The sequence below is a fragment of the Pavona decussata genome, unplaced genomic scaffold, assembly GCF_977016875.1.
Source record: "Pavona decussata unplaced genomic scaffold, jaPavDecu1.1 SCAFFOLD_56, whole genome shotgun sequence".
Taxonomy (NCBI): domain Eukaryota; kingdom Metazoa; phylum Cnidaria; class Anthozoa; order Scleractinia; family Agariciidae; genus Pavona; species Pavona decussata.
In genome coordinates, this window is record NW_028145478.1 from 1,180,666 (window position 1) to 1,207,500 (window position 26,835).

A 26,835-nucleotide genomic window follows, 5' to 3' on the forward strand; every position below is an offset into this window, starting at 1 on the left:
GGTTATCAAGACCGACTGGAAATACTTTCGTGAAACACTGAAAGAACTGTTTGTTGACGAAATGTAGGAGTAGAAACGACGAGAAATGACAACACTGTGAATCTAATTTGACTTTATTTGAGAGAAATCAAACTTACTTTACTCGAACTACATTTTTCCTATAGCCCGTGATCTCAGTAATAGTAATTATAAAAGTGTTGAAAAGTTCTACGTTTGAAGAGTCCAGTTCAGTTACCGAGGAATTTTAGTTGAATCTTTTTCCCAAGACTTGCAGAATATCTTTTGCAAATGAAGATGTGCTACGAATTCTCTATTACCAGGCTTAATCCAGAAATTGAGCTCGAACTTACTGTTGCTTTCACTCCGTGGTGTAATCTCCTTTATTCAGAAGCCCTTCAGACTGGCGCTTCTTCTTTGCTCTCGGCCACCATGACAAAGATAATTCATCTGCCATGGATCGAGAACTACACGCTTGAGAGAAGATAGTTTCAAGAGATACCCGAACAAAAAATGTTGTCGTTCGTGATTCGCGAAATGCACCGTCTGGTGTGAACAACTTTCATACTGAAACATCTTTCATTTGTTATCAGACTTAAAATGATTGGAATGGCCGTGAATCGGAGAGGTAACTTTGCGGTGAACGTTAAGCGCTTTAGTTTTACGCTTGAAATACACGAGCAGTTCGTGGTTGATGATGTGCATTTCATGTTAACCCTTTAAACTTTCTTTTTTTTGTATGTTTTTGAGCTCCCCTTGTTCTGGATTGATTTTTTATCATTAACAACTACACTGAGGAACTGTTAACAAACGGACATCGTTTTTAAGAACAAAGAAAGACCGTTTTATTTACTTCAGTTTTTGTATTGACAGATGATCCCCAGTGAAGTTATAAGTCAAATATTTTACTTTTTTAGTCGTTAAATTAGTAGGCGAAAATGTATTATTTTGCCAGGCTGTAGCTTGAGAACTTCAGCAGGGAGCTTTTTATTGCCCTCCATAGTTATTTCTCTCTTGTTTGGAAAATCTCGCTTGCATAAAGTGCATAATCTGTTTCACAGGGGAATATGAAAATTTCACATTTTTAACCTATGTTGTGTTGCTTTAAACTACCTTGAGAGTACAAGGTTTACTAGAAATTGCTTAAGAAAGTTAAAACAACTTCTTTTAACGGGTTGCTGCCAGGAGGAGCAGGAGAAATATCTCACCCAACCAGCATTTTTTCTGGTGAGGGGGGGCGGGGGGGGGGGGGGGTGGGGCTGTGTTGCGGTGGAATCAACAGCTTTGTCCAAGATTGTGTCGGGCTCTATCGAACGTTGTATCTGGCATCTTCTTGTACCGAATAAGTAAAATTATTGTTCGCCGACGAACGACAAATTTAAGGAACATTTTTTAATAGAAACAAGCTTGGTCATATTCTACATGAACTTTGAATTTGGTCATTTCAATATGTTGTTTGGTAGAGGACGTCAGGGAAATGTACTGAAATTGGTAAGAAATGTGTAGTGCCATTGTTCTGCCGTCTTAAACCTTTTTTAAGTCCACTTCTCGTCACCGGATCTCGAGCAAGAATGCGGAGCGCAGTGCATAGGTGTTACGGCATCATGATCTGGTCCTGGAACGGGAATATCGCCCGCACACAAAAAATGATTATTGCGGCGCGGGAAAGTTGTAGAACACAAATGGATATTTTTTCTGAGTAGCCATGAATCACAAACAGTTTCTCGTGTTTAAAGCTTGAGAGAACTGGCTCCCGAGGACACGGATATTCGGTGGTTAGAAAACGTTTGTTCCATTTCCTCTCTGTCTAAAGTGTAGCTTTATGGGTTAAACTGACTGGCTTAAAAGTTCTTATCATTATCCGTCTTAAACGCAGCTGTTTCCCCTTCATACTCAATCGCCCCCCTGTCGACCCGAGTCATACTCACCAGTAATTTTTTAAGCCAATCCTAGCTGGTTGTGTTGTGACGGAAGTTAAGTTTATAAACTGTTCAAAGGTGGTACAACTTTAACCATAGTTAACTATGCTTTAACCAAACCATTTTGCTCTACGTGGTGTTATTGTTGACAAGAAATATTATGGCCGTGATACGGAATGAAATAACCATGACGTCCGAAAGGGGAAAATCGCAAAAAACTTCTGTCGAGATTCTTGTGAGTTTCTTTGGCTGTGTCCCTTCTTTAAAACGTTCGACTGAACTTGACAGCCAAGCAAAACTGCTTTCAGCAAACTTGAAACTTAATGAAAATTGCATCGTGTGCTAATGATTTTGTTACTTTCACGTCAGGTTTGAGTTCGAGGAACCACCCCTGCCGAACCAAAACAGGAGCAATCCTCAGTAATCACAGTGGAAAACAAGGATATACATATTTTTGCGGTCTATAATTCACTGGATCGCTGAAGTTCTGTTTGTCACGTTTCCATATTGGTACGATTATTGCCCACACTCTTTGCAGAGATCGAGCAATAGCCTGCCATCGTATGGCATCACAGTCTTGGCAAGTTCAGCAAGTTCCCCGATGATTTGTCGAACTGCTTTTTCCACTTTTCCTCATTCACAGGGACAAATAAACCTCTGGTTCATTTGCTGTACCGTTCTGCTGATATAAGCTCTACTCAAAGGATATTGTATTTTTAATTACAAACAGAATGATTGTTTAGGCCACGCTAGTTTCAATTACTGTTTGCAAAAATGACTTGTGTCGTGACGGCCAGCACAAGTGTCCCCTGCGAGCTCTCCAATACAGTGCCCACCCCGGAGAGGATATTGTTTTACCCATAACACTCCGCTCGACTACTTCCGTCTTTCAGGGAAATTCCCGAACTTACAAGATGGAGTCAGTTTGCTAAATTTATCTTCTTTGCATCTCTCTGTATCATCATCAATAAGCATGATTTTTCTACAATAGCAAGAAGCTCTGTTTTGGAAGAGCATTATCGAATGCTGCACAAAGATTTATAAAGGATTTCTGTCGGCAGTTTTCTGTGGCTATGTGATTCGCCTTGCGATCTCTAAAGGTCAACCATTTTGGCTGGGAGCATATGAAAGAGGTGTTTTTGTAGTGGTTTGAGGTAAGATGCCAATGATATTTTGGTAGATTAAGTGTTAAGTCATGTAATATTGGGTTATATATTGCTTGAAAGCGAAGTTTCAAATATGCCGAAGGCTCCTTCGTATTAGTTTCTGCTACTTTGTTTTAGGACGTCAGCTTACTGCAGAAACGAAATCTGGCAGAAGTACTGCAACCTTCGACTGCTGTCAAGTAACGACATTAAATTAAAGATTATCATTTCACGTTTTCGATTAACTCTGTTTGGATCGATCGATGCTACGACGCTGAGCAACACTTCGGGACTTAACCCGGGTAGCTACATATCAAACAACAACTTGAAGGGGGAAATTTCCCAAATTGAGTACATGCTTAATTAAGCTAACAGGAAGCTAATAAGCTGTATTTTCTTATTTGATTAGTTGATTTCATTTAAAATTTTCTGGTAAGAATGCTTCCTGTTAAAAACCCCTGAATGTCTTCTTTTTTTAAGTAATAAAAATGCTGAAGAAGATGGGCATTTGTGTTGATTAATTATATCTATGATCTAGAGAGGAAATGCAAAGGAAAGGGTTATATTCTTAAACTCACTGCAGTGTGGTGCAGTAGCCAGCACTGTGCTGTAGTGGGCCTGTCAAGGTTTGTGGGTAAAGAGAAACCATATTTGCAACACATGACAAACTTACATGTATGATGTACCAGAACAACTTGAAGCTTTTGTTTGAGGTAAACTGAAGACTTTGTTGTTTACTGTGCAAGGAGTCAAAGTAATACTACAAGTTCTTAAGAGCTTGATACATCTTAAAGTTTATTAATTATTTGTGAAAGTTTTAATTGATATCCCATAATCACAAACAAGTGAATCTTGGAGTAAGCGACGTGATTTGGTTGTAAAACGGAATCTTTTATTTACTCAAGAACAAACAGTGGGAAAAGACAAGGACAGAAAAAATTAGAAAATTAACGTTCACAACACATTCCTCTGAGGCTATTTATTGAAGTTAACGATCACAAAACTTAAGGTCTACTTTCAGAATCTTCCAGATTAATATCCTTAGGGATCTTTGAAAGACTTAAGTTCATCTTCTAAGTAGAATTCAGGTGGTAATTTGAGGGAATATTCAGCTGATGTTAGTAAATCTTCAGAGGCTAATTTTGTTTACACCATCAGAGAGCATCAGGAGTCCTCTGATAGGTTTCAACGTATATTCTCAGGAAACTTGACGGGTTGCCTTCAAGTCTACAGCTTTGGATATGTCCATTTGATCTTTGGTAATCCAGCTCATCAAGTGATCATGTTTCAATGACATTTAGTTTTAGCAACCATCACTTACAACACTGTATGTGACGTGCCACTTCTAGTAATACCCTTTCTTTCTCGTTTTCCTTTTTTTTAAAATTTAGTTTTCTGTTGTTTTGTTTTGTTTTTCATGTCAGTCATGCACCTACCTCTTGGTTTTGCTCTGTCAAAACATCGTCATTGTAAACAACATTCAGTATGACATCAAGTGACACAACAGAAAGTCAGTAGAACAAAGTCACACCGTCTTCTTGTAACTTATCCCCTAACTACATACCTGTTGGCTTGACATACTTTTTGTACTTAGACAAGCCATTGCAATTATAACCATTGTGGTGGTCATTAGTTGCTTTGACATACATGTACTAAACATACATGACTGAGCTACAAATTAAAAGTAATCCTACTGAATACCGGGTAAAACAGCCCATGTCTTAGAGCCCCCCCCCCCCCCCCCCCCCACCCATCATCGCTTTCAAATCCAAGTACAAAATTCGTGTTATTTCTGATTCCATGAAGAGATGACATTATAAATCAGTTTGGGTCAGTCTTCATTATTTGAACTAAAAAGAACAATGCAACAGCACTTTCAGGCAGGAAATATGATCAGTAAAAAGAGATTTGTCTGATATCTAAGTGCAGTATTTAAATTGTTTATTTTACAGCTGGTGATGGAATATGGAAGGGAAAGGAAGCTATCAAGGGAGGGGTGGGTGGAGGAAAGATGTCTTGGAGCTGGTGGATTTGGAACCGTTATGCTGTATGAGAACAAGGTATCATTCCTAATGTTTTAATTAACTCTAGATGTGCCAAAGGGATTTATTAGAGGCATGGTACTGATAAAATACCATTATACTTCCTCTATTTAGCTCCAGCCCACCTGCTTTTAAGACCTCTTGCCAGCAGCTGTGTGAACACCACAAAACAAAAGGTTTAACAAGATGCCTATACTGGCATTTATGCGAGATGCATTTATTCCAACTATATGCTTTGCAGATTTATAAAACTATCCTTGCTAATGGAATAGTTTGAGTCACGACGATTGCGTTACGTTGTTTCCCTTGTGTTACGCAACTCAGACTTTCACCGGAAATTTCTGAAATTCCGTTACGATAACGCGAGCTTCTCAATGAACTCTTTTCAGTCTCGCATCGTGGTCTAAGACTGTCAAACAAAGCATGATTCCATCGCCAGGAATTCTCCAATTTCCACCGTTTTAAAGGTCGAGTGCTTCTTAGAAGTTATTCTTTTGATTTACCGTTTCAAAATTGTAAATTTTACGTTTTAAAATGGCACACTTGAGTCCACAACATGTTAAGAATATGGCACCACCAATTTAATCCAAGATTAATGAATAAATCAAATGATGCTTTGACATCACACAAGTAGGGGATAGTGGGTCCCCTCTCTCGCAATATATGCGACAAGAATGGATTTTGATTGGCCTGCTTTTGTTGAAGGCAATCAGAACAATACATCCCGAGTAGGAGAGGGGAGAGTTTAAAAAATAAATTAATGTACCAATTTGTGGCTACGACGAAGAAAAAGAAATCGACCCGTTTTTAGACACGGTATGCCCCTTCAGGGCATCCCGCGTAATAAAGAAACTCAATCACTGTGGGTGTGCATTATTCGTTAGGGTGTACATGTATTTGTTCATGGTCCTGTGTATAAGATGAATTGAACTGACCAAATATAAAGAATGTGAACACATGACAGTGAAGCTTTCATTCTCTTTCTTAACTTGAATTCCTTTTCCACCAATTTATATCCTGGATAGTTTTGCTACAATGTACATTACACAAGTTAAACAAGTTGGAATAATATTGTGAAATAGTTTAAGGTGGCTGGCACTAGTTGATACTTTGACAGATCAATACTACCACCCTTTGTCAGTTGATACAACAATAATGGTATCAGTTGACTAATCATTGGCGACAAGTCATGGTAATTTTCTTGACATAAGTTACCATGGCATTACAGTATAACCTGCTTAAAATGCTACTTAGTTTAGCTTTAGGTTGTCATAACTCAAAAATGAGCTCAGTGACCCCCATTTCCTATTATGGAAGTCTGTTCAGCATATTCAGACATAACATTTTGTAAAGTTAAAAAAATATAGGGAGGGGTTCAGAACCAGTGGGCGGCATGCCCATGAACGTGTTTGCGGCATCCCTTGTTTATCAACGATTCGGCATTTGTTTGATACCATTGTTGAATCAACTGATAAAGGGTGGTAGTATTCATCTGTCAACATACCCGTGTAAAAAATTTGTTGGGAGCCCGCCAGGGATCCCAGGTGGGATCCCTAGTGGGATCCCAGATGGGATCCCCAGGTGAGATTTTGGAACGGGATCCTAAGTGGGATCCCAGGTGGGATTTTAACGCTCCAAATATTTTCTATATATGTTTGGTTCACAGCGGGATCCCAAATGGGATCAGAATCCCAGCTGTGATCCCGAGTGGGATGCCAAAACAAGCCCTTGCCAGAATTTCCAAGGTGGGATCCCAGGTTAAATCCCGGGTGGTTTTCGCCGGTTACAAGTTACTCAGTCAGATTTGCGACAGTGTCCTCTGTGAGAGACCGGGGACCTGATTTAATTGCCAAGTGAAGTTCCTGCAAGTATTTTTAAAGATCTTGGTCAGATTACGCAAACCAGTCAAATGATCATTCAGATGAGATATCTCAGACATTTATTGCAAAGATCACAATAAATATTTAACAATTTACAAACTTCAACCAAATGTTGACATTTAATATCCACACAAAGTTAACTAAATTATTTTATATTGCATTGTAATGGATACATTAAAAAACTTTAATAACACTCAGGATGCATTTGAATCTAATTGGTTAAATATTGCAGAAAGCCAATACATAGCTGTAAATCACAAAATTTACGCACACATGAGGAAAACTTAAGTGAAAAATACTGATGTATTTGAATGTATAATAAAGCCAAAAATTTCCCAAAAGTTAATGCTCGCTTTACTTGTAAAGTACGATTAACTACGAAGGGGTCAACTCTGTTGCCTTTAACTATGGCTAATAAACCCTTGTGAAAATTTTTCCAAGATCTCGGCGCATTTTTGGCGGCCGAGATTTTCATCTCGCCGCGATCTCGGCCGAGATGTCGGCGTGTTTTTGGCCGCCAAGATTTTTATCTTGCCGCGATCTTGGCCGAGAAACCTCGCCACTATTAAATCTCAGCGCGTTTTTGGCCGCGGAGATTAGTGGAGAGATCTCGGCGGCCAATAACGCGCCGAGATTAGTGGCGAGATCTCGGCGAGATGAAAATCACCGCGAGCGAGCATCCGCAGCGGTGTACTGAAAATTTGATCGTCAGACGTGAAAGTAAAGTTAAGAATTGAAATTTACGCTAGCTTTTTGGTTTGAAATTCTTTAAAATCAGCGGAATAACATTGAAAGGATACTCATAACCGAACTATGTTCTCTAGACTCCCCTAAGCATTTTCCATGAAAAAGTGAATACAGTATTTAACTTCTGTAAGTAAACAACCACTTACTTTCTACCGTATCATTTGAATCATTACAGCTGGGAAATCTGGACAAAAGAGCGCAACTAAGCGGTAAGCTTATGATGTAAATGAATTATGCCAACTAACTGCTTCAAATTGAAAACGAATATAGAAGTTGTGAATCACCAACAATTTATTTCAAAAATTTTACCTTCGAGGTTTCGAGTTATAAAGATGATATCGTTCGAGTAGCTAATTCCGCTTTGTGAAAGCTTCTATAGATTTCTAAACAAACTCTTTTCCTCTCAGTGTTTCTTTAAGCTATTAAGTAAGATGAAATACGGATAAATAATATAAGAAACTAACCTCTTTCTCAATCAAGACATACAAGGCTGTGGAAGAAAGCCATTAAAATCTCAATTCTCGCGCAAACTTGATGGTCACTTCCACTGAGTTGATTCTTAACACGCTTATAGCTTAACGAGCTTGAACATCCCTTAAGCAAATATAAAGTCCTCCTTCTCCAGCACCTTAATTATCCAGGACATTCCGTATTCTGTAAAAAATGTGCGGTGACGGAGTTCATAGTGTGCAGTTCAGTTTAGTTCAGTTAGGGACCCGTAGTTTGTAAATCAGCATCATTTTAGTTGACCAGTGCCCATCATATCCCTTGTGTGCTATTCTCCGGTTGACCACAGGTTCTTTAATCATGATTTTCAGCCATAAACGAATGGTTAACTTGTCATGAAGCTTAACTTTTCATATTTTCTGCGGTTTAAGAGCAGGATTAATTTTTGTGGCCTCGCAAACCTCAAATTTCAGTCAAACTTTTTTTTAGCTTACGCGAGCATCGCCGGGTGGCGTGATTGAATTAACCAATCACATCGCCCAATTCACATTGTTGTTGGGGATTTTCGCACCATTTGTCAAGTGGCAAGCAGCGGAGACGGCGATTTGTTTATGAGGATTTAGAGACAGATTGTGAGGGAAAAGAGCACAATCAAAATATGTCGACAACTGAAGACAGTGTGAATAATAATAGGGATTATAGTAGTAAATAAATAATAGGGAAAGAACGCATTTTCAAAACTTGTGCTACCTGTACCGAAAAATCATTCGCAGCAGGCATTACGACATGACTGAAACGGCCTTTTGAGGGACAAAAATCGCCTAAAAAGGTGAGTTAAAGATTTAGACAATAAAACGATTAAATATTATCAGGTCAATGAATTCATTTTATGATAGTAAATAAATATGTTATCGAGTGTCGGATATGAGCAGCGTTCCTCTCACTTTTATCTTAAGACGCGCACTTAATAATTATTAATCTGCCGAAGCGCCATCTCGGCCAACAATTTAAATCAATTAGTTGAAGCTCATCAATTTCCAGTTATAGCATGAAAAAAATGAAAGCCATTATTTTTACCGAGGGATTAAGCTGAAGTTTTAACTCATTCAACCTCATAACTTAATTCTTACCACTGAAGAGAACACACGTCTTCGTTTCAAATCTGGTGAAGATCGCGGTGTCTTGTCGAGATCGTGGTTGTCTCGGCAAGATCTTGGACTTCAATCTTGTAAGACACATATCAAGAGTACTGTGTTCCAACACATTCACTGTGATTAAATTGGAACAGCTGAAGCAGATTTGCATCAAACTAGAAATGTCTGGAACAAGTGATGTTTACATAAGCAGATTCCCTAACATGGTGGAAAGGAATTAATACTTAGAAGTTCACCATACAAAAACTGGAATTTTGTAACGTGCCATTTTTGTGCTGATGAATTCCTTTTAGAATTAAACATTCTTTTTTGTGTAATTCTTGAAGCATATGGTTAATGCAAAAGTTTTGTCATATAATTTTGAACTTTTGGTTGAAAGGAATTAATCATCTGTAAACCCTTACAAAAATTACCATGTGTAATTCTTCTTGTGTTATTTTATTTGTTAATGAGGTAATGGCAAGGGAAAGTTGAAAATGACAATTCCTTACATGAAAAAAATAATCTTTCTAATTAGGGATCAGTGTACAGTGTTCATTTATTGATCTGAACTGTTGTAAATTACCCTGGATAACAGTTCAGCCTGTCCCACAAGGAATTCCTGTCAGTATTCTAGGTTGAATGCTTCTTATCCCTACCTTGGATCTTGCCCAACCCACCCATGGTAATGACTACCCCACTTATGGAATCCCATATAGGAGCCCCCTTTTTCCCACCTGGCCGGCATGGGATCCCACCATTCCTGCCTGGGATCCCAACTATCCCGCCTGGGATTCCACATACCCACCTGGGATTCCAACTACCCCAGCTGGGATCCCAACTTTCCCGCCTGGGATCCCGACAATCCCACCTGGGATCCCACCTACCCTAGTTGGGATCCCAGCTATCCCAGCCAGATCCCAACTACCCCAGCAGGGATCCCAACTCTCCCGCATGGGATCCCGAGAACCCCACCTGGGATCCCACCTACCCTAGTTGGGATCCCGGCTATCCCAGCCAGGATCCCAACTATCCCACCAGGGATCCCGCCAATCCCACCTGGGATCCCGGATATAGTTTTACACGGGTAATAATACTATAAGTGATGCAAAGTGCTGAAAACTGTTTTGAACCACCTTAAAGAGCAAGAAATTATTTTTAGGTATCATTTTTCTTGCTGTCACTGCTATCAGTTCTCAAGTTACCTAAAAATGTGAAGAAACCCCCTGCTTCTCGGTACCTCCTATTGCTCTGTGCATAATGTTCTGCGAGCATTTCGAGAAGATCTGATTTCTTTAAGGATGGTGAATCCTATTTCAAAGTAAGGTACTTTTGACATGTGTGGTTTATGACTGTTTAGGGAAAGAAGATGTTAGTTAGGACTTTCGAAACCCAGAAAGAACTAGGGGTAGCCATGCATTATTAAGCTTCAGTTTGGAAAAAAAATCTCATGTTGTTATATATTTTAAAGCTAATAATTAGAATTATTGTTGCATAATCACATCTCTCAAAAAATTTGTGGTCACCCCCAATTTCCATTTTTGGATTCCAGTAGCCCTTGCTAAGATATGCTATTTCCACATAGTCATAAACTGCTCAAAAATACCACCGTATTAGGAGGTGCCGTCCTTAAGCCCTGTTCCAAGCCCACCGCCACACCTGTTCAAATCTCAGCTGGGAGTTTTTTGCATTGTCTGAGTGATCTTTGTCTTTTCTGGCTGGTAATTTTGTTACAATGTGGGATGATCCACTAGTCATCAAATCACTCATGTTAATTATTAAAGGAAACAAAAATATGCCATTTACAAGGAATTTTGAATGCTTCTGTTTGTCATTATTAAAGTGGTACATCTTGTTCCTGTCAGATATTTGTAAGAAGTAAACACATGTAACTTATTCTTAGTTTCTACATTTTCCTTGTTGAGCACACTATTAAGAATTGTCACTACCTGCTTGGTGGAGTAAATAAAGCATAACCTGCCAACCTGTTCACTGGCTGATAAACCTTGACAGTTTGTCTTTGAAGTATGTAATGAGCCTACTTAGTATATAAAGCTACCATATTCAAAATACATTTGGCTCTGTACCTTCAAAATTTAGTTTCCACCAATAACAGCATAGCTCCACTGCAACCAAACAACTGATAATTCCTTGATTTGCTCAGGGCTGCATATAAGTGCTATCTAAGCCTTAGTTACCAACTGGGTTGATAAATTAAACCAAAATTAGTTTTAGCTAGATTTTGTTAGTTTGGCTGGATTGTTTTATCCAGCTTCCCCAGTTATTTCGTCCATGGGATCAGAAGAAGTCTCCTCTCAACGTCTACTTGATGTCAAGTTTTCTTTCCTTACAGATTACCAAGGAACAGGTTGCCCTGAAGAGGTGCCGTTTGGAGCTTAACTCCCGCAACAGAAAGCGCTGGCAGCAGGAGGTGGATATCATGAAGAGGCTTAATCACGCAAACCTTGTGTCAGCTAAAGATGTTCCGCCACCACTGGATGTCAGGGATGATGAGCTTCCCCTGCTGGCTATGGAGTTCTGTTCTGGAGGAGATCTTAGGAAGGTTAATTTATCATAATTATTTAACAGTTGTAAATTTAGTGTATTCTATAAAATAATTCTTGAGTTAATGACTATTAACTAATTATTAAAGGTAGTTTAACCCATGTTTCTCTCTCTCTACGCTACATTTCCTTCAAGTGAACTGTGGCATTTGTTTTCAATGCGGTTGATGTCTTTGATTTTAGCTGTGTTTTTACTTAATGTCCAATTTGACCTCAGACCCAATCCCTCACCACTCTCACCAGTGTCCTCGTAATGCATGTACATGAATTAGAGGATAAATGAGTGTCCTGAGTGAAGAGCACATACAGCTTATCTGTCCATGTGCTTGATTTCCTTGAGAACTACTTAGTGTAATCTAACATAGCGATTGGCACTTCATGTAATACACAGCACCCAGCAGCTCCAATAACCCCTCATCTTCTAGAGGACATCACAGGCTATGCATGACCAGTAAGGTTTAATAAAAACCCTTCAAAATACAGTTATAGCAAAAATCTAGGGGAGTGGCTCAAACCACCCTGATCCCCCTTGTGTGTTATAGCTGGTGGGACAATGGGATTTGTTTGCTTTTTTATTTTTACACTCTTCAAATCAAGTATTGTGATGTTCAGGTACTGAATGCTCCAGAGAATTGCTGTGGCCTGAAAGAAAAGACAGTTTTAAAGATTGCCTCTGATGTTGGTGAGGGCTTCTGTAATCTAGTAGGATATTGTTCTATGAGGACCATAATGAAAACGTTAGTCTTTATGGAGGCACAAATAGCAAAAAGGTAATTACTAAACAATCTGCATGACTAAACTACCCAAAACTTAACTGGACTTAACAACGACATGGGGTCTCCAAGCTTAACAGCAAGTGATTAACATTGGTGAGCATTATCTCACCAATGTTAATCACTTGCTGTTAAGCTTGGGACCCCATGTCGTTGTTAAGTCCAGTTAAGTTTTGGGTAGTTTAGTCATGCAGATTGTTTAGTAATTACCTTTTTGCTCCACGGTTAGTTCTTATTCCATCAGTAAAGCAGAAAAAATGATGTACCTTCCTGATAGATCTTCCTATGTTTTTTTTTCTCACCAATATTTCAACAACATGGTCAGTTTTGAATGACATGAAAGATATGAAAACTCCAGCATATGAACTTTGGATAAAAGATTAAATAGGTGAAGGACAATTATTGTAGTTACATGACAGTCTGATTGCATCTTAAAAGAAAGTCTGGAGAAAATTCACACTGGAAATCAACATTTTTAAATTCCAACTCAATCTGGAAACAGTAGATGAAGAGCCATTCTGTGGATGAGCCACTGAAATTCCCATTTATGTATTTATTATATATTTATTTATTTATGTTTTACTTAGTTAGTGTCATTAATAGTTTCTTCATGCCTCAGAAAATAAGTGTGGACAAGCAATGTGGGCAGCCAGTGTGTGACTTGATCTACCTTCAGTCAAGCAGCGTAGTATTATTCAGTTCTCATTGTTGAAGTCTTTACTGTTATAATTGTTTTTATTCAGCTGCCGCAGTGGACTTTCTTCATGGTCACCGCATCATTCACAGAGATCTCAAACCTGAAAACATTGTGATAAGTCGTGTGAATGACAAGGTGAGATAAATTAAATTTATGACAAATGGCTGATAATTAAAAATGGATCAAATATTTTTTCTCTGGGGAGAAAGAGTGATTAGATTTCAGAATTCTTACAAATGCACTCCTAATTATTAATTTGTATGTGCCATTGAAGAGTAAATAGGTTTATGACACACTAGTATTCTGTACATGTACGATCATATATGTTTCCTCCAATAATATGTTGGTGATGAAGAAGATTTAGTGAGAACAGCTTGCGCTGTTGCGGGTTCCCTGCCATATTGTGTTCTTATTGTATTCTGTAAGTTTTTTATCATTATTGTAACGTATTATCTGCTGGCGAAACTAATAAAATAAAATAAATAAAATAAAACCCTTGTCTGTGATGCAGCTTTCACAATGCTTCTGCTGTGAATGCATAGATAATGAAAGATTCTTAATCATTCTCATTTGTCTGGCGGGCATAAAACAAACTTAGAAACTCAAACAGAACTTTAGAACTGATCCAAGTCCCTTTTTCAATGGTCATTGGTGTGATACATGAAGACTTGTTTTTGTGTCAAGGCAACTTTAATATTCTAGCCTGGCAAGTCTATGTGTGAGTCAGATTCAAACAAAACCATCTCTGAACATAGACGGGGCACCAGGCATTGCATTAACTGAGTAACTGAGACGAAGTAATGACTATTGACGAGGAAGTTTAAACTCTGTCCAAAAAGGCATTAGGGGCTCTTCACAATCACATCTGGTGACAGCACCTGTTCATGAACCATGGCCAAATGTACCAATTTTCAGTGGTTTTTATTTATACGTTTTGTCTAGCCTTTTTTTTAAAAATAGTCTTCATGGCACACCTGTTGAAAAACCACTTGGATCATGGAATTCAAACATATTTTTTTAAATCCAAACTTTGTCATCTAGCTAACTGTCTGATCTGTTGTCCTGTGTATTTGATTTTACTTCTCCTTTCACAAATAATCCCTGTTTTCCTCAGATTCTGCCCTCCGATGGCCCTCTGATACAGCAGCTGTTATTACCTGTTTACTGCCGCTATTTTGAAAATTTGACTTAGTTCCAGTTCTTTTGGATGCCCCCCCCCCCAAAAAAAAAAAAAAAAAAAAAAAGCTTAAGAACAACCCAAGCAAAGCTTGATAGGAAGCTGATGCCAATTTATTGTAATGAGCTAGTAAGATGAGAGTGTACGGCTGGAAGTTAGCCGTGCAATGGATTATTCTATTTGTCAGTTCCGTCCTACCAGTTGGTTCTAGGCAATGTTTTTGACCCTATGATGTCATAACGAAACTTGAATACAATTTTGGATGAAATTATGGTATCTTAGCAACTCTGAAAACGATTTCCATGTGTTGATAACAGTCAGCTTTTTGCAAAAGATAACACTGTTGCCAACTGCTCATGCTTGGATAAGAACTGACAGCTCTCTTTATTTTGATGGCAGTTAAAAATCTTCTGTTAGATTGTTCTCTAAATGGCATATATCTATTATCCCTCCAGGTAGTCTATAAACTTATTGATCTTGGCTATGCAAAAGAACTGGATCAAGCAAGTCTGGCAACTACCTTTGTGGGAACTCTCAAATACCTGGTGTGTACCTATATGGCGGCAGATCTAGAGAGGGTCCCCAGCGGAGACCACTCCCCTTTTTGTTTTAGACCAAACCTGAGGTCCATAGGGCCTTAATCGCCAAGACATTTTGTTTCCTGAAGAGAAGAAAGTTGAGCGTTGAAGAGCGTGCTCCCAACTTTGAAGCCACTGCTATACTGTCTACTCTAAATATGAGTAGCATATCTGGTGCTTACTAGGCAGTAATTACAAAAAATAATTCTTGTTTAAATGTGTATTTTGTTATTATTCACTAATACTTGTATTTTAGGGGTAATATTTAGGGGTAAATCTATTGTTTGGAATATTGTTTGAAATAAAAAGGATGCGTCTTTGTTAATCTAGGTGGGCTTTCTAGATCCAGACCTTGAACTAATGTGGCATTTTATTGGCCTGCAGCAAAGAAACAATCAGCAAGTACACGTACTATTGATACAACTTACTTATGTAAACATGCTGTTACAGTACATGGAATGTAATTTAACAAGAGTATCCTCAGTCCTACCCATTTCCATTTAATTCATATAGTCTTCTCATGTTTTCATAGAGATTAATTAGCCTAACACAATTCAAGATTCTTGCTGTACTGGGTTTTCATGAAATCTGTGGTCAGGAGTGGTTTATTGGTCTCATCGATACATGTATGGTGTAAAACGTCAAAGGAAATGAAAATTTGTGACTCAAAATGTTCCTTTTGCCTCACTGTGTTTTTCAGCAATGTTTCAGTGTTGATTTCATTGCCTTAATTGCTTTACTGCGCCTTTCAATAACATACAGACTCTGAACTTCAACCCAAATAATGAATTGCGTGTTTTACTGCCGTCAATCATAATTATGGCGACAACTGACTGATCACAAAAATATGAAAACCAACGAATTGGATTGAAATCCGCCAATCACAGTGCAAAAACATGACCTTTTCTAAGAGGTCCACTGTAGTGATTGACTGCAGTGAAAAGCGTAACGGTTGGTCGAATTTTGAACTTCAGCATCCACATGAAAGGCACAGTAATTTTGTTTTACCAGTAGCATGGATCAGATTTAATTTGCGCTATCTTTGTTGTTTTTCACTTTCAGGCCCCTGAACTACTTGACAAAGTCCAGTACACAAAAACAGTATGAAAATGTTTGTGTTTTCTTATTATAATGATGTACAGATGTCTTTAATGCAGACACCAAATAGGTGAAGCTGAGTTTCTGTATTTAAGGCCAAGATTACAGGGCTATCGTGAAGTGTTGAGTCACACTGGTAACAAAGTTGTGAGTAAATTATACCAGCAGGAGGCGGGTTCACCCATAACATCAAGGTCCTATCAAACACACTCAGCTGTAACAGGTGTTATGAGAAATCGTTGGATGATTTTTTACTACCAAGGAGGCCACAGGCACACAATGGTTCTTTTGGTGGGATATCTGTTTAGAAAGCTTTCATCATCTCTGAAATATGGATTTATGAAAACTGTACTGACACTGAAAAACTAATACTTTTTGTTTTTGAAGGGACAACAAGTTTTCACTGATATTGCAAACTAAATAGCACCAGCTAGAATTTTCAGAAACCGAACAGCAGCTCACAATTTTTAGGAATGGAATTCTGTTCCCTGACAATTTAAAACTTAAGGGTCGAAACAGACCAAACTGTAGTGACATATGCAAAGTTCCTTTTAAAGGCCCAAAAGCTTTGTTTGGAAATTGAAGTATCTTTTTTACATTTTGTTTTTGGTGCTTATGTAAGTAGAGTTAATAAGGTAAGACTGTATTATTTAGTTTTTAGTTTTGCATAAGAAGAACATTATTTACTGTCATGGGAGCAAGTTATTCTTTATGGTAGCTAGTTCCTTTGATCCTGTTTTTCCAGGTTGACTACTGGAGCCTTGGGACAGTGTTGTTTGAATGCATCACTGGCATGCGACCATTCCTGCCTGAACTTTCCCCTGTCCAGTGGTATGAACAGCCTTAAGTTAAGAATGATAGATCAGAGAATTAACTCTGCAGTGTATGTTTAAGTGCTGAAGTCGACCCATGAATTTCCTACTGAGGAAATAAAATTGGAGACCACACGAAGCAAAGAAAACATCTTTCACTTCAGTGGCAATGAAACCCGTGACCTCCAGATTCGATCAGTAGGCAATTCGTGGGACGCCTTTACCACTTTTGCACACACTGTAGAATTAATTATCTGATCCATTAAATTTGTGTCATTAATTAGTGCTAGTGGTACAACAGTCATTGTAGCCTTGACATTCACATTGCCTTGCTAACCACCATTATCACCCACGACTTGCTCCTATCTGGCCTCATAGCTCAGTCAGTAGATAACAGTTGATCAAATCTGGAGGTTGTGGGTTTGATTCCCTCAGAGTCTGAAGATTTTTTTTTGCCTTGTGTGGTCTACCATTTCCATGTTAGGGCTAAAGCTCAGTAGGAAATTCATGGATCCATCATTTGTTTCAATAGTTCTAGTGGTGCAACATTCATTTAAACCTTGATACTCAGTTATATTGATTTAAATTATGTTTGAGGTTCAAAATTGTGACCATCAAATTGAAAGCTATTGAGCAGTCCTTTCTTGTCGTGCTGTTGTTTACTGTGATACATAAGTTAGTTCTAATATTTAGTTTGTAGATCCAATCTTGAAATCTGGCTGTTCAAGTTGAAGCACTTTCTTAAAGATGTGCTTGAACTTCATGTTCAACATGATAGGTTCTATGGTAAAGTGGTCATACTTTTCAAGTCTCCTGTTGTTCATTAGGCACAATGAAGTTCACAAAAAAGGACCCGATGATATTTGTGCCTTCTTTGATGTGAAAGGTGAGCCATTGTGGTGTCAGTACATGTATTTGTTAAATGGAACTGAGAATTAAGGTGGAGAGATTGTGAAATTGTGTTTTTCCCCTATGTGTGTTCATGAACAATTATCTAATATCTGTTTGTCTGGGCAGGGGTTTTATTAGAAACTGGGACCCAGGTATTGGCACTCATTTATTCTGAACATGTTACCTGCCTTTGGAGAGATTTATAGTCAGTGTAACCAAAACAATTTAATGGCGGGTGCCTGTTAACTGCAATTGATGAGGTCTTCTCCATACACAATTCCTTTTTCTTTATTGCTATGTTTAACGTCCTTTTCTGGCAAACCAACTGGGGAAGAGTTGGAAAGTAGCTGGTACATTATAAAGGCCAAAGGGCATTACATGCTGACATCACTTTTTATTGTGGTAAAGGGTTTTTTGCCTTTAACACCATTACAATTAAGTGTTGTGTATGTAGGATGCACAGAAACAAGTCTGTCTGTTTCCAGTAATACCATGGAGCTTTTTGTAGTCTACACAAAGATGGGTCCCATCTTTTTCCTTCCCAATAGCTCTTTTGCATGGACTGGATGATGGCTTGCATTTAAACTGTATCATCTTGGAACATTGAAATACGTGAAGATCTAGTAGTCTCTTTTCTGTCAGTGGAAAGTACATTTGTACTTGCATAGTTTAGTTGGAGAATAGGTATATATCCTTTGTGATCTCCTATTTCTGACTGAAAAGTAAATACCATGTTCGCTTTCTAACAGACACCTTACTTGTGCAGATCCAAGTTGAAGTTCCAGGCACAGTTGTTCAACGCCTGGTTAAACTAATCCTGGTTTAACATTAACTCTGATTCCCGTTTAATGACTAACCATTAAAGATTCTTCCAAAGATTTTTTTCCCTGAGTTTTGACTTACACTTTTAATGAGGGAGATGGAAACCTTGGTTAACTTCGAAATATGGGTTAGCGTTTATCGGCTTTTGAACACCTGGGGCCTGGTCATAGTTTTAACACGCCCAGAAAAATTTAGAGAGCTCTGAATGTGTTATATGAGAAAATGTCCAAGTGCTTAATATGTAAGCTTCCCATGACCAGCTTGACCCATTTTGGTTTTCCTCCGTGCAGTAGGGTCATAATTGCTTGACACCTCATCTTCTTGCTCATCTTGTTGGTTCATGTTCACTTCTGACTGACTGAATGGACCAATGAATCAACAGACATTTACCCATAAATTTGTTCAATAAGTGTTAAAATGATAGGTGAATATTTCAGTGTTGTTGCATTGTTTCATTTCAGGGGAGGTACAGTTCTCTTCTGCCCTTCCAGCTCCCAATTCTCTGTGCAGGTATGTGGCAGGTGAACTCCTGTTAATGATAGCACCACTGGTTTTGTATACCATTGGAATATTTTGTGATTGTAATAATTATAGTTATGGTTCCGATGGTATTGGAAACTAATGAAAGTGTTAGTAATATTGATGACATTAAAAGCACTCAGCTGAGGTTATGTGATGATTTTGGTCGAGAACAAGTTGGGAACAGCCCAGTTTTCATGGGGAGATGTTTTGGAAATGTGGTGAATATTGAACTATATGTTTCATTTTTTATTGCAATGGGTAATCTCCTTTATATTTCAACAAATTTCTCCCTTCGATTAAATGCCTTCACAAAGTAACTTGTCGTACTGAATGGTGAAGAGAGAAATTGACTCCTGGGGCACTATTGAGGGAATGTTTATCCCAACAGTACAGATTTAGTATTAAGTCAAATGCAAAATCAATTTCCAGGTGCCTTATTCACCCTCAAGTTGTTTGCTTTTACATTATCACCCCCCTGATAGACTCAGTTTTCCAAAATGGCCTCTGAAAAAGTGTCTCTCTGAACAAAAATTCTTCAACTTTAGCTAGACTGCAGAAAATTAATTAATTGAACAAATGTCAGTATATGGTAAACCACAGGTTTCGACATTAATGTTTTAATGTTGACCCTAAATTGTCAACAGAGATACCCTTGAGTTTTTCATAATTGGAACGTTTGGGACCATATTAACTTGAATCTGTTTCGGAAGGGTAACATGCAGTGCTTTTTTGTTGCTAGGTCAGCAAACGAGGTTAATAATTATAATAATAATTTAATAATTTATATAGGGCTATTTACATTCAATGATCAATAGCGCTCTACAGGAACAATAAAATTAAAGGGTGTTTGAGGGTGTTTTCCATTGGAGAGTTGAAATCTATTAGCGGGGGGGGGGGGGGGAGGTGGGGTTGACAGTATGTGATAAGGGTGTTGATGGTGAGTTTCATTGCTATCATTGTGTCACGTCATATTTTGTGATGGTGTGTGAGAATTGAGTGATGTTGTGGTATGTCCTTCGTTACAACAGACAGCTTCAAGACAAGTTTGTTACGCTGCTCAGGCTGCTATTGTTGTGGGACCCCAAGACACGTGGAGGTGCAGTACTTGATAATGGCAGGAGAGAGTGTTTTGATGTGCTGGAAAATACCATCAGTACAGTGGTAATTCTCTATAGAAAGTCATGTTTTAATCCCACATTGACAGTTACAGCTACTGTGTTATGTCATAGCCTCATACAGCTAATTAGAGTCTGTTGACTGTATCTTGTAGATATGCGAGAATTTCTCAGAAGATGAAAGCAATCTTTTTCCTTTTTTTCCAGGTTCTTCATGTGTTTTCAATTAGTACAGCGACTGTGCTTTCATTTGAGGTCTCTGCAAGTGAAACGTAAGTTTCAACAGTATACAATACAATACAATATTTATTTCGCCATATACACAACATTTACAGATGGGAAGAAAAAATGAAGAAAAAAAATTGAAGAAAGAAAATAAATGGCGAGGAAACCTGAAAGAAACCACGAGGCTTATAACAAGTCAGGCTTCCTCACTTAACTAATCTTATATTAGTATTGTGTGTTTCAGTAGGTTGATGTTTGTTCACTTGTCCATTGACAGCGACCGTTTTGTATTAGACCTCAACACAAAAGTGAATTGAAAAAACCCACATGGCATGTTAAGCACTAAACATTCTACTGACAATGATATTTCGTTCTTTGCTCTTATGGGCTTTCTTTAGATGAATCTGAATTACAAAAACGTGTGGCGTTTGCATTGAAGGCTGAACAGATAAATTTGTTGAGTTGCAATGCTCTGTATTCCATAGCATTTCCAGCTATCAGGTTTTGAAAATGTCTTGACATCTTGCAGCCGACGTCACTACAGTGTGCAGACCCATTTTCTTTTTCAAAACCGATTTACCAGCAGTGATTAGCGATCCATGCTCTCCTCATTTTCAGATAGTAATGAAAAATGTCACCCATAAAATTAGTTCACCGAGTAAATATTGACATCTTAAAATAAAGTAAAAAGAAATCCATCAAGATATTAGTGCAGTGTGGAAATCAAGGTTTTCAAACTTCATTCAGTGAATTCACAGTGACAACTTTTCATGATTTCTCTGTCACGATTTGGTCATAGTCTTAGATATGTGAAGGACGTTTACCGAACGTTTTCTTTGTGGATTATTTAAGGAATGAAGTATTTTTTGCTTTGAAATAATTTTATGAACGTATTTGATTACAATTGTCTAACCGTGAGTGAATATGACAGGAGAATTTTCTCTTCACACTGCAGCTGAATCTGAGGCTGTGAGAAAAACAAAACGAAAAGCTATCAAGTTCTCCTTGCTACAAATTTTCGAAAACTTTGGACAGGTCCTTAAGTGTAAGTCCCACCGGCAGGTGGGACAGTGAAATGATAAAACTTGATCAAAATAGCTACGGCTGTTTGCTACAACAATGACTCGACGAAAGGGTCATTGTGTTATTGCGGAACTAATACAAGTCACTCAATCCTTTTTTCTACACATTTTCACACAAGGTTGTTTCTCAGTGTTTTTGTATCGTAGTCTGCTTGCCTTATGCATGATGTTTGTTCAAAACTTTTGCTGTCGTTGTTCAGGCTTGTAAATGGAAATTGAAACGTGTGTTGTTCCAGAAAATATCCATACCCCTTTCACAGAAAGTGGTTTTGTTTTGTACCCCACTGGAAATAAAAACGTAGTTGCATATTTTCTATTTTAATTGTCAGCTTTTGAGTCCCACTCTCCGTCCCCCCTCCCCCCTGGAATTTTCAATGAACTTTCTTGGCATTGCTATGGATATTATCCGGAACCACACATCGTAAGTCGTGCCCCTTGTTATGCGTTGAGTCCGATACCACTGTTGCTTGACAAAGTTTATGATAACATCCAGATGGGTTCCTTTTCCACTGGCCAATTAAAATATGACATGTTGGAGGCAGAGTTGTTGTTCACGATCGGAGGATATAACACTCAGGCAATTCTGCTGAGGATCTCACGTAGCATTCTACAAATAACTACTCCAATGATTTCTTGTGTTGTAAGTGTTGCTACCGTGACTTAAAAAAAAAAGCTGTCACCAAACTTAATGCCTGCTTCTTTTAGCCTGTGCAACGACACCAGCTCCAGATCTCATTTTGTTGAGGCAATCTTTTGTTTCCCTTGGGTGCGTTTATAATGTTGATGTGCCAGTAAGGATCAAAGGTACTTTAACCTCACACTCAAAGTGATCAGTTGAGTTCTATATACAGTCCTTTCCAACACTGCGTCATACAGTTCTTATATTTTGATTGGACCATCTGGGAGTTGTAAAAAAAAATTTAAATGACATTAAAGAAAAAACATTCAAAAGCATTATTACGTGGCAATTCCATAGCTAAAGCATACAGCAGTCTATGCTGTCCATTACAAACGAGGAGCTTTTATCCTCCAAGCCTCTCTCCTTTCTACCTCCGTTTCATCCTTTCGTCTTTCCCACTTCTTGCAACTGGTAACGGTGGAAATGAAATCAGGGTGTTAATTTAACTTTTTATCACAGCATTGAGGATCTTCAAGGAAAGTTGTCTGAGGCCACTGGAGTGGCTAAAGAGGATCAGGAGTTGCTAGTGGCTTCAGGACATCCTGTTGAACCGACAAACCTTGCCATGGACATCTGTGTTAAGAACAATCAGGTTTGGAAAGCATCATGTGTTGGTAAAAGAAGGTCAGAGAAGTCATCAGTTAGTTGATATTGGCTTGATATATCATTAGATTGCCAGACGTAGGCGATGATATTTTCTTTTTCCAGTTTTAAACGAATTTTTTGAGAGGAGACACGGTCTCCTCTTGGTATTAGATATTCTGGTTTTAACGGGCTTCCTCTGGTTAAAAAAAGGTCACATCAAATGCCTAAATATATACATTTATATTTAATGGCTTTTTTGACCCTACAACCTAATTTGGTTGATGACTTTCTTCAGCCAAACACTCTGTTGGAACTGACGGCTTCTGTACTAATGGGTCTCATAAATTTCAAATTGTTTTTACTTTCTAAAGGTGGAAGAAGACTGCTCTCTGTTCTTGCTGCCTACAAGTAATAAATTCGTGTCAGCACGGCCAATCTTCGCTATGCCACCTACAGTACATGCAATGGGTAAGGCCCAGTTCAGCCATAATCTTGTTTGGTATACCGGAAACTCAGTAATGCTTTTTCAGGTGGCTCACGCCTGAGAAGCCACCAACAATATGGCGGTTAAGGAAAAATAAACAAAGTCAGGATTAGGTTTGTAACTTCAAAGGTATAAATAATGACTGTCTGATGTTTGTGATGGACAGTAGTCTCAGTTACCCAAACCATCAATAAATTGAGTTTCTCGCTTATTCAAAGTGAAGGTAGTCCCCCATTTCAGTGATCGCCCCTTGATGTTTTAAGGTATTAAGAACTACAATAAATCCCACGGACCCACGGACTTTTTGACTAACAAAAGACGGATCGAAACGCACCAATCACTTTTTACAGTCTTCACAGCCAATAACACCACGGCTTACTGACAAACGACCAATAACACCTGGACTTCGTTGACCAATCAGGTTAACAACCAGAGACGTATATACCACCTACTGACATTCCACAATTCACTTGACTCTGAAGATGACTTCCGCTCAGGTTGTCGAAACGTCAGTCAAAGTCACAACAAACAGTCCTTCTCAGGACTACACTCACCCGGATGATCATAATTTACGTACTTATGACATGACTCCTGGGTTCAAACCATTTACCATAAATATATTGTTTCAGAATGGGAGTCCTTTGTGCCATTCTAGTTTCTGATTTTTTCTATCTTTTCTAACATTTTTAGTCACCGAACCTGCAACTTTGATGTCGTATGAGGTAATAAAAATAGGTTCCAATTTGGTGTACCTAAAGTATGTCAGTAATAATATTAAGTTAAAACGAGGCAGCTACTCTCTTTTCAGTAACAACAGTGTTTTTAAAAATTAGTGAATGGTCACATAATTACTTTAAACATTCTGCAAATGTGAGGTGAAAACAATATGTTTTTGTCCCTTCATATGACATTCTTGTATTTATTAAAAAAGAAACAAAAACTTCGTGGCAGACATTTTTTGGCTGGGACAACACGTTAGCTTGCTTCCATACCCTCCCCATCAAAACCAATTACCTTAGAATAAGCTGGAAAGCCCTTCAAGGTAGAAAATGAAGGACTGCAAAACACGATCCTGGCCATAAGCCGCTTGTGACTTGGGCCTGTTTAATAATGAAATAAGCAGCCTCAAGAATTCTGAACAGAGAACTTGCTGACTGCAATTCTGTTTCTAAAAGCAACTGTACATTCGTACGATTTTAGTCTAACTAAAGCGTTGTTTTAGAAACGAAAACAATTTGCTTTCAGGAATTGAAGAGAGCCTTTGCACAGGGAGTAAACTTCTGTAGAGAACAGAGAAGGATAAATCGGTTGTTAATTGAGGGTTTCAGGGCTGCACAGTAAGTTGAATGATTACTCTCTCCTTTTGTTCTGAAATCAGTGTCACATTCATTCCTCTGCAAGGCTATAGATGCTCTCAGCATCTGAGGTTTTGTAGCTAATAAAAACATTAAACATGGAAACAAAGAAAAACCAAAAATAATGGGTTGGTTATGTTTAAAATCCATTGCTCGCTAGAATGGAAATGGATCACAACAAGAATAACATGAGGTTGTCTCATGGAAAAGTTTGTCCTTCTAGTGAAAAAAAATCACTTGATATTTTCCTCTTAGTCAGGCTTTAAGCCACCATTAGACGAAGTATTTCGAAGCCAGGGAAGCCCTACTACAACTAAATATTTCACAGTCTAACACTGTAACATGGCTTTCAACACGCACCCTACATGAAAGAAAAACATGTCCCGAGCGGGAATCAAACCCACGCCTCACCGGATGTTCAACTGGTCCCGTTTCGGGATTTAGAAGCCATGAAACACTCGTCAGAATACCTCGAAAAGAATGTGTTCCGTGAAATGGCTTAACGGTGGATTCTACGTACTTTACAAAGCGGCCAAATTGCCAGCATGGTTGTCTCGATGGTGTAGTGGTCATGCCGTCCGACTAGCATCAGGCGAGACGTGGGTTGATTCCCGCTCAGGACAATAGGCTTTTAGCCGCAAATTGAAAAGTAAGCATGTCCATAGGATGCCTGGATGACGGCCCCTCCGGCTAAACCTTCCTCTCGGTTTTCTGGGAGCACTTTTTATGTCCAAAAAAAAGTACCTAGTGTTGATTTCAGTTCAGTTTGACCCAAAAATTTAACAATCCCTATAACACGTATAAAGACCCTTTACAAACCATTTACAAACGAACCTTGAGTCGCATGTGATGTTAGACACCGCATCCTCGAGGAATGAACTGTTCTGGATGTGTGTTTTTCAGCGTTTATTTGCCTGTTTTGTTGTATTAATTAACCGTTCACATGATTCCAAATCCTAGAATTTCATTGCTGCACTTAAATTCCAAACTTGGGCAGTTGAAGAACGACCTGGTGACAGAACTCAACAAACTCGACGCAAAAGGAGATTTCTTCAATTCCAGGTAACATATTGGAAGACAATATTCCAAACGTGCCTTGTTTAGCCAGGCTTTTAAAAACTGAAATGTAATCGATGCCATGAAAGCAATCTTTGCAAGTTAGTTTTTTTGTTATGGATAAGTTAGACTGTATTAGGTTTGTAGGTTTAAATAAAATAAACCTCTAAGCGTGTGTTGTAATAGTTAATTTTACATATTCAGGTAGTTGCTTGAGTGGATAAAAACAAAACCCAAAGTCTCTAAGATACTAACTCTTCTACAGTTATCTAAGGACGACTATTGCCCCTATTTAAACGTTGAACTTGACATTGCCGAACCCAATGCAAATAATTTAGCAAAAATAATAGCTTTTGCTCATTTACGTTGGGCTCGGCAGATGTAAAGTTCGACGTTTGGACCGGGCCTAAGGACACCTGGTCAATAATTTTTGTAAAACGTTGACTGATATTTGGTTACCTTCTAAAGATTTAGATTCAACTTCGGAAATCTCTTTAGGTTAAAAAACGCAAAATAGACCATTATAGGTTCCCTTCTTTGCTCAGTTTATAGCCATTTGAGTAGCTTACCGTATTTAATGGTGAAGATTCCAAGTGAGTGGTTGAAAAAGCCACGATCCACGTAAGAGTGACTAGGTTGTGTGACTAAGACAAATGATAAATTAATGGAATCATTTCATCTAAGTAGAATGGGAATGAATAACAACATCTTTCATCATGAAGTGAAAGTAATCCAAATGGTCGAGACAACAGCAACAATGTTGAAATCTTCAAAAACAAAACAACCTTTTTTTTAATTTTCCAATTTTATAGCATGCTAGTCAATGCAAACGTTACATTACAGAATATTCAACGTATGCATTGTGATTTGCGCGCTATAAAAATCATCACTTGTTTTCATAACCGTCACACTGACAATGACGGATATACCGTCGAAACATGTCTGGAAAAATTAAAAAAAGTCGTTTTGTCTTTGCAGAAATGAAAGCAATTTTTGAAATGCTATTCTTC

General features: G+C 38.3%; 1 protein-coding gene across 1 annotated transcript in view; it reads left to right on the forward strand.

The window, feature by feature from the left end:
- Positions 1–2,792: 2,792 nt before the first annotated feature.
- The window catches only part of LOC146480070 (inhibitor of nuclear factor kappa-B kinase subunit alpha-like), a 44,306-nt gene continuing 20,263 nt past the window's right edge, over positions 2,793–26,835 (forward strand). The window contains exons 1-17 of the mRNA XM_085110153.1: positions 2,793–3,070; positions 5,014–5,121; positions 11,664–11,873; positions 12,487–12,556; positions 13,391–13,479; positions 14,977–15,066; positions 16,162–16,200; positions 16,943–17,028; positions 17,837–17,895; positions 19,184–19,232; positions 20,273–20,405; positions 20,567–20,631; positions 22,805–22,937; positions 23,302–23,398; positions 24,105–24,136; positions 24,660–24,751; positions 25,730–25,831. Of these exons, the coding sequence (XP_084966279.1) occupies positions 5,020–5,121; positions 11,664–11,873; positions 12,487–12,556; positions 13,391–13,479; positions 14,977–15,066; positions 16,162–16,200; positions 16,943–17,028; positions 17,837–17,895; positions 19,184–19,232; positions 20,273–20,405; positions 20,567–20,631; positions 22,805–22,937; positions 23,302–23,398; positions 24,105–24,136; positions 24,660–24,751; positions 25,730–25,831 (1,448 nt within the window). The 5' untranslated portion in view covers positions 2,793–3,070; positions 5,014–5,019. The remainder of the gene's footprint in view (positions 3,071–5,013; positions 5,122–11,663; positions 11,874–12,486; positions 12,557–13,390; positions 13,480–14,976; positions 15,067–16,161; positions 16,201–16,942; positions 17,029–17,836; positions 17,896–19,183; positions 19,233–20,272; positions 20,406–20,566; positions 20,632–22,804; positions 22,938–23,301; positions 23,399–24,104; positions 24,137–24,659; positions 24,752–25,729; positions 25,832–26,835) is intronic.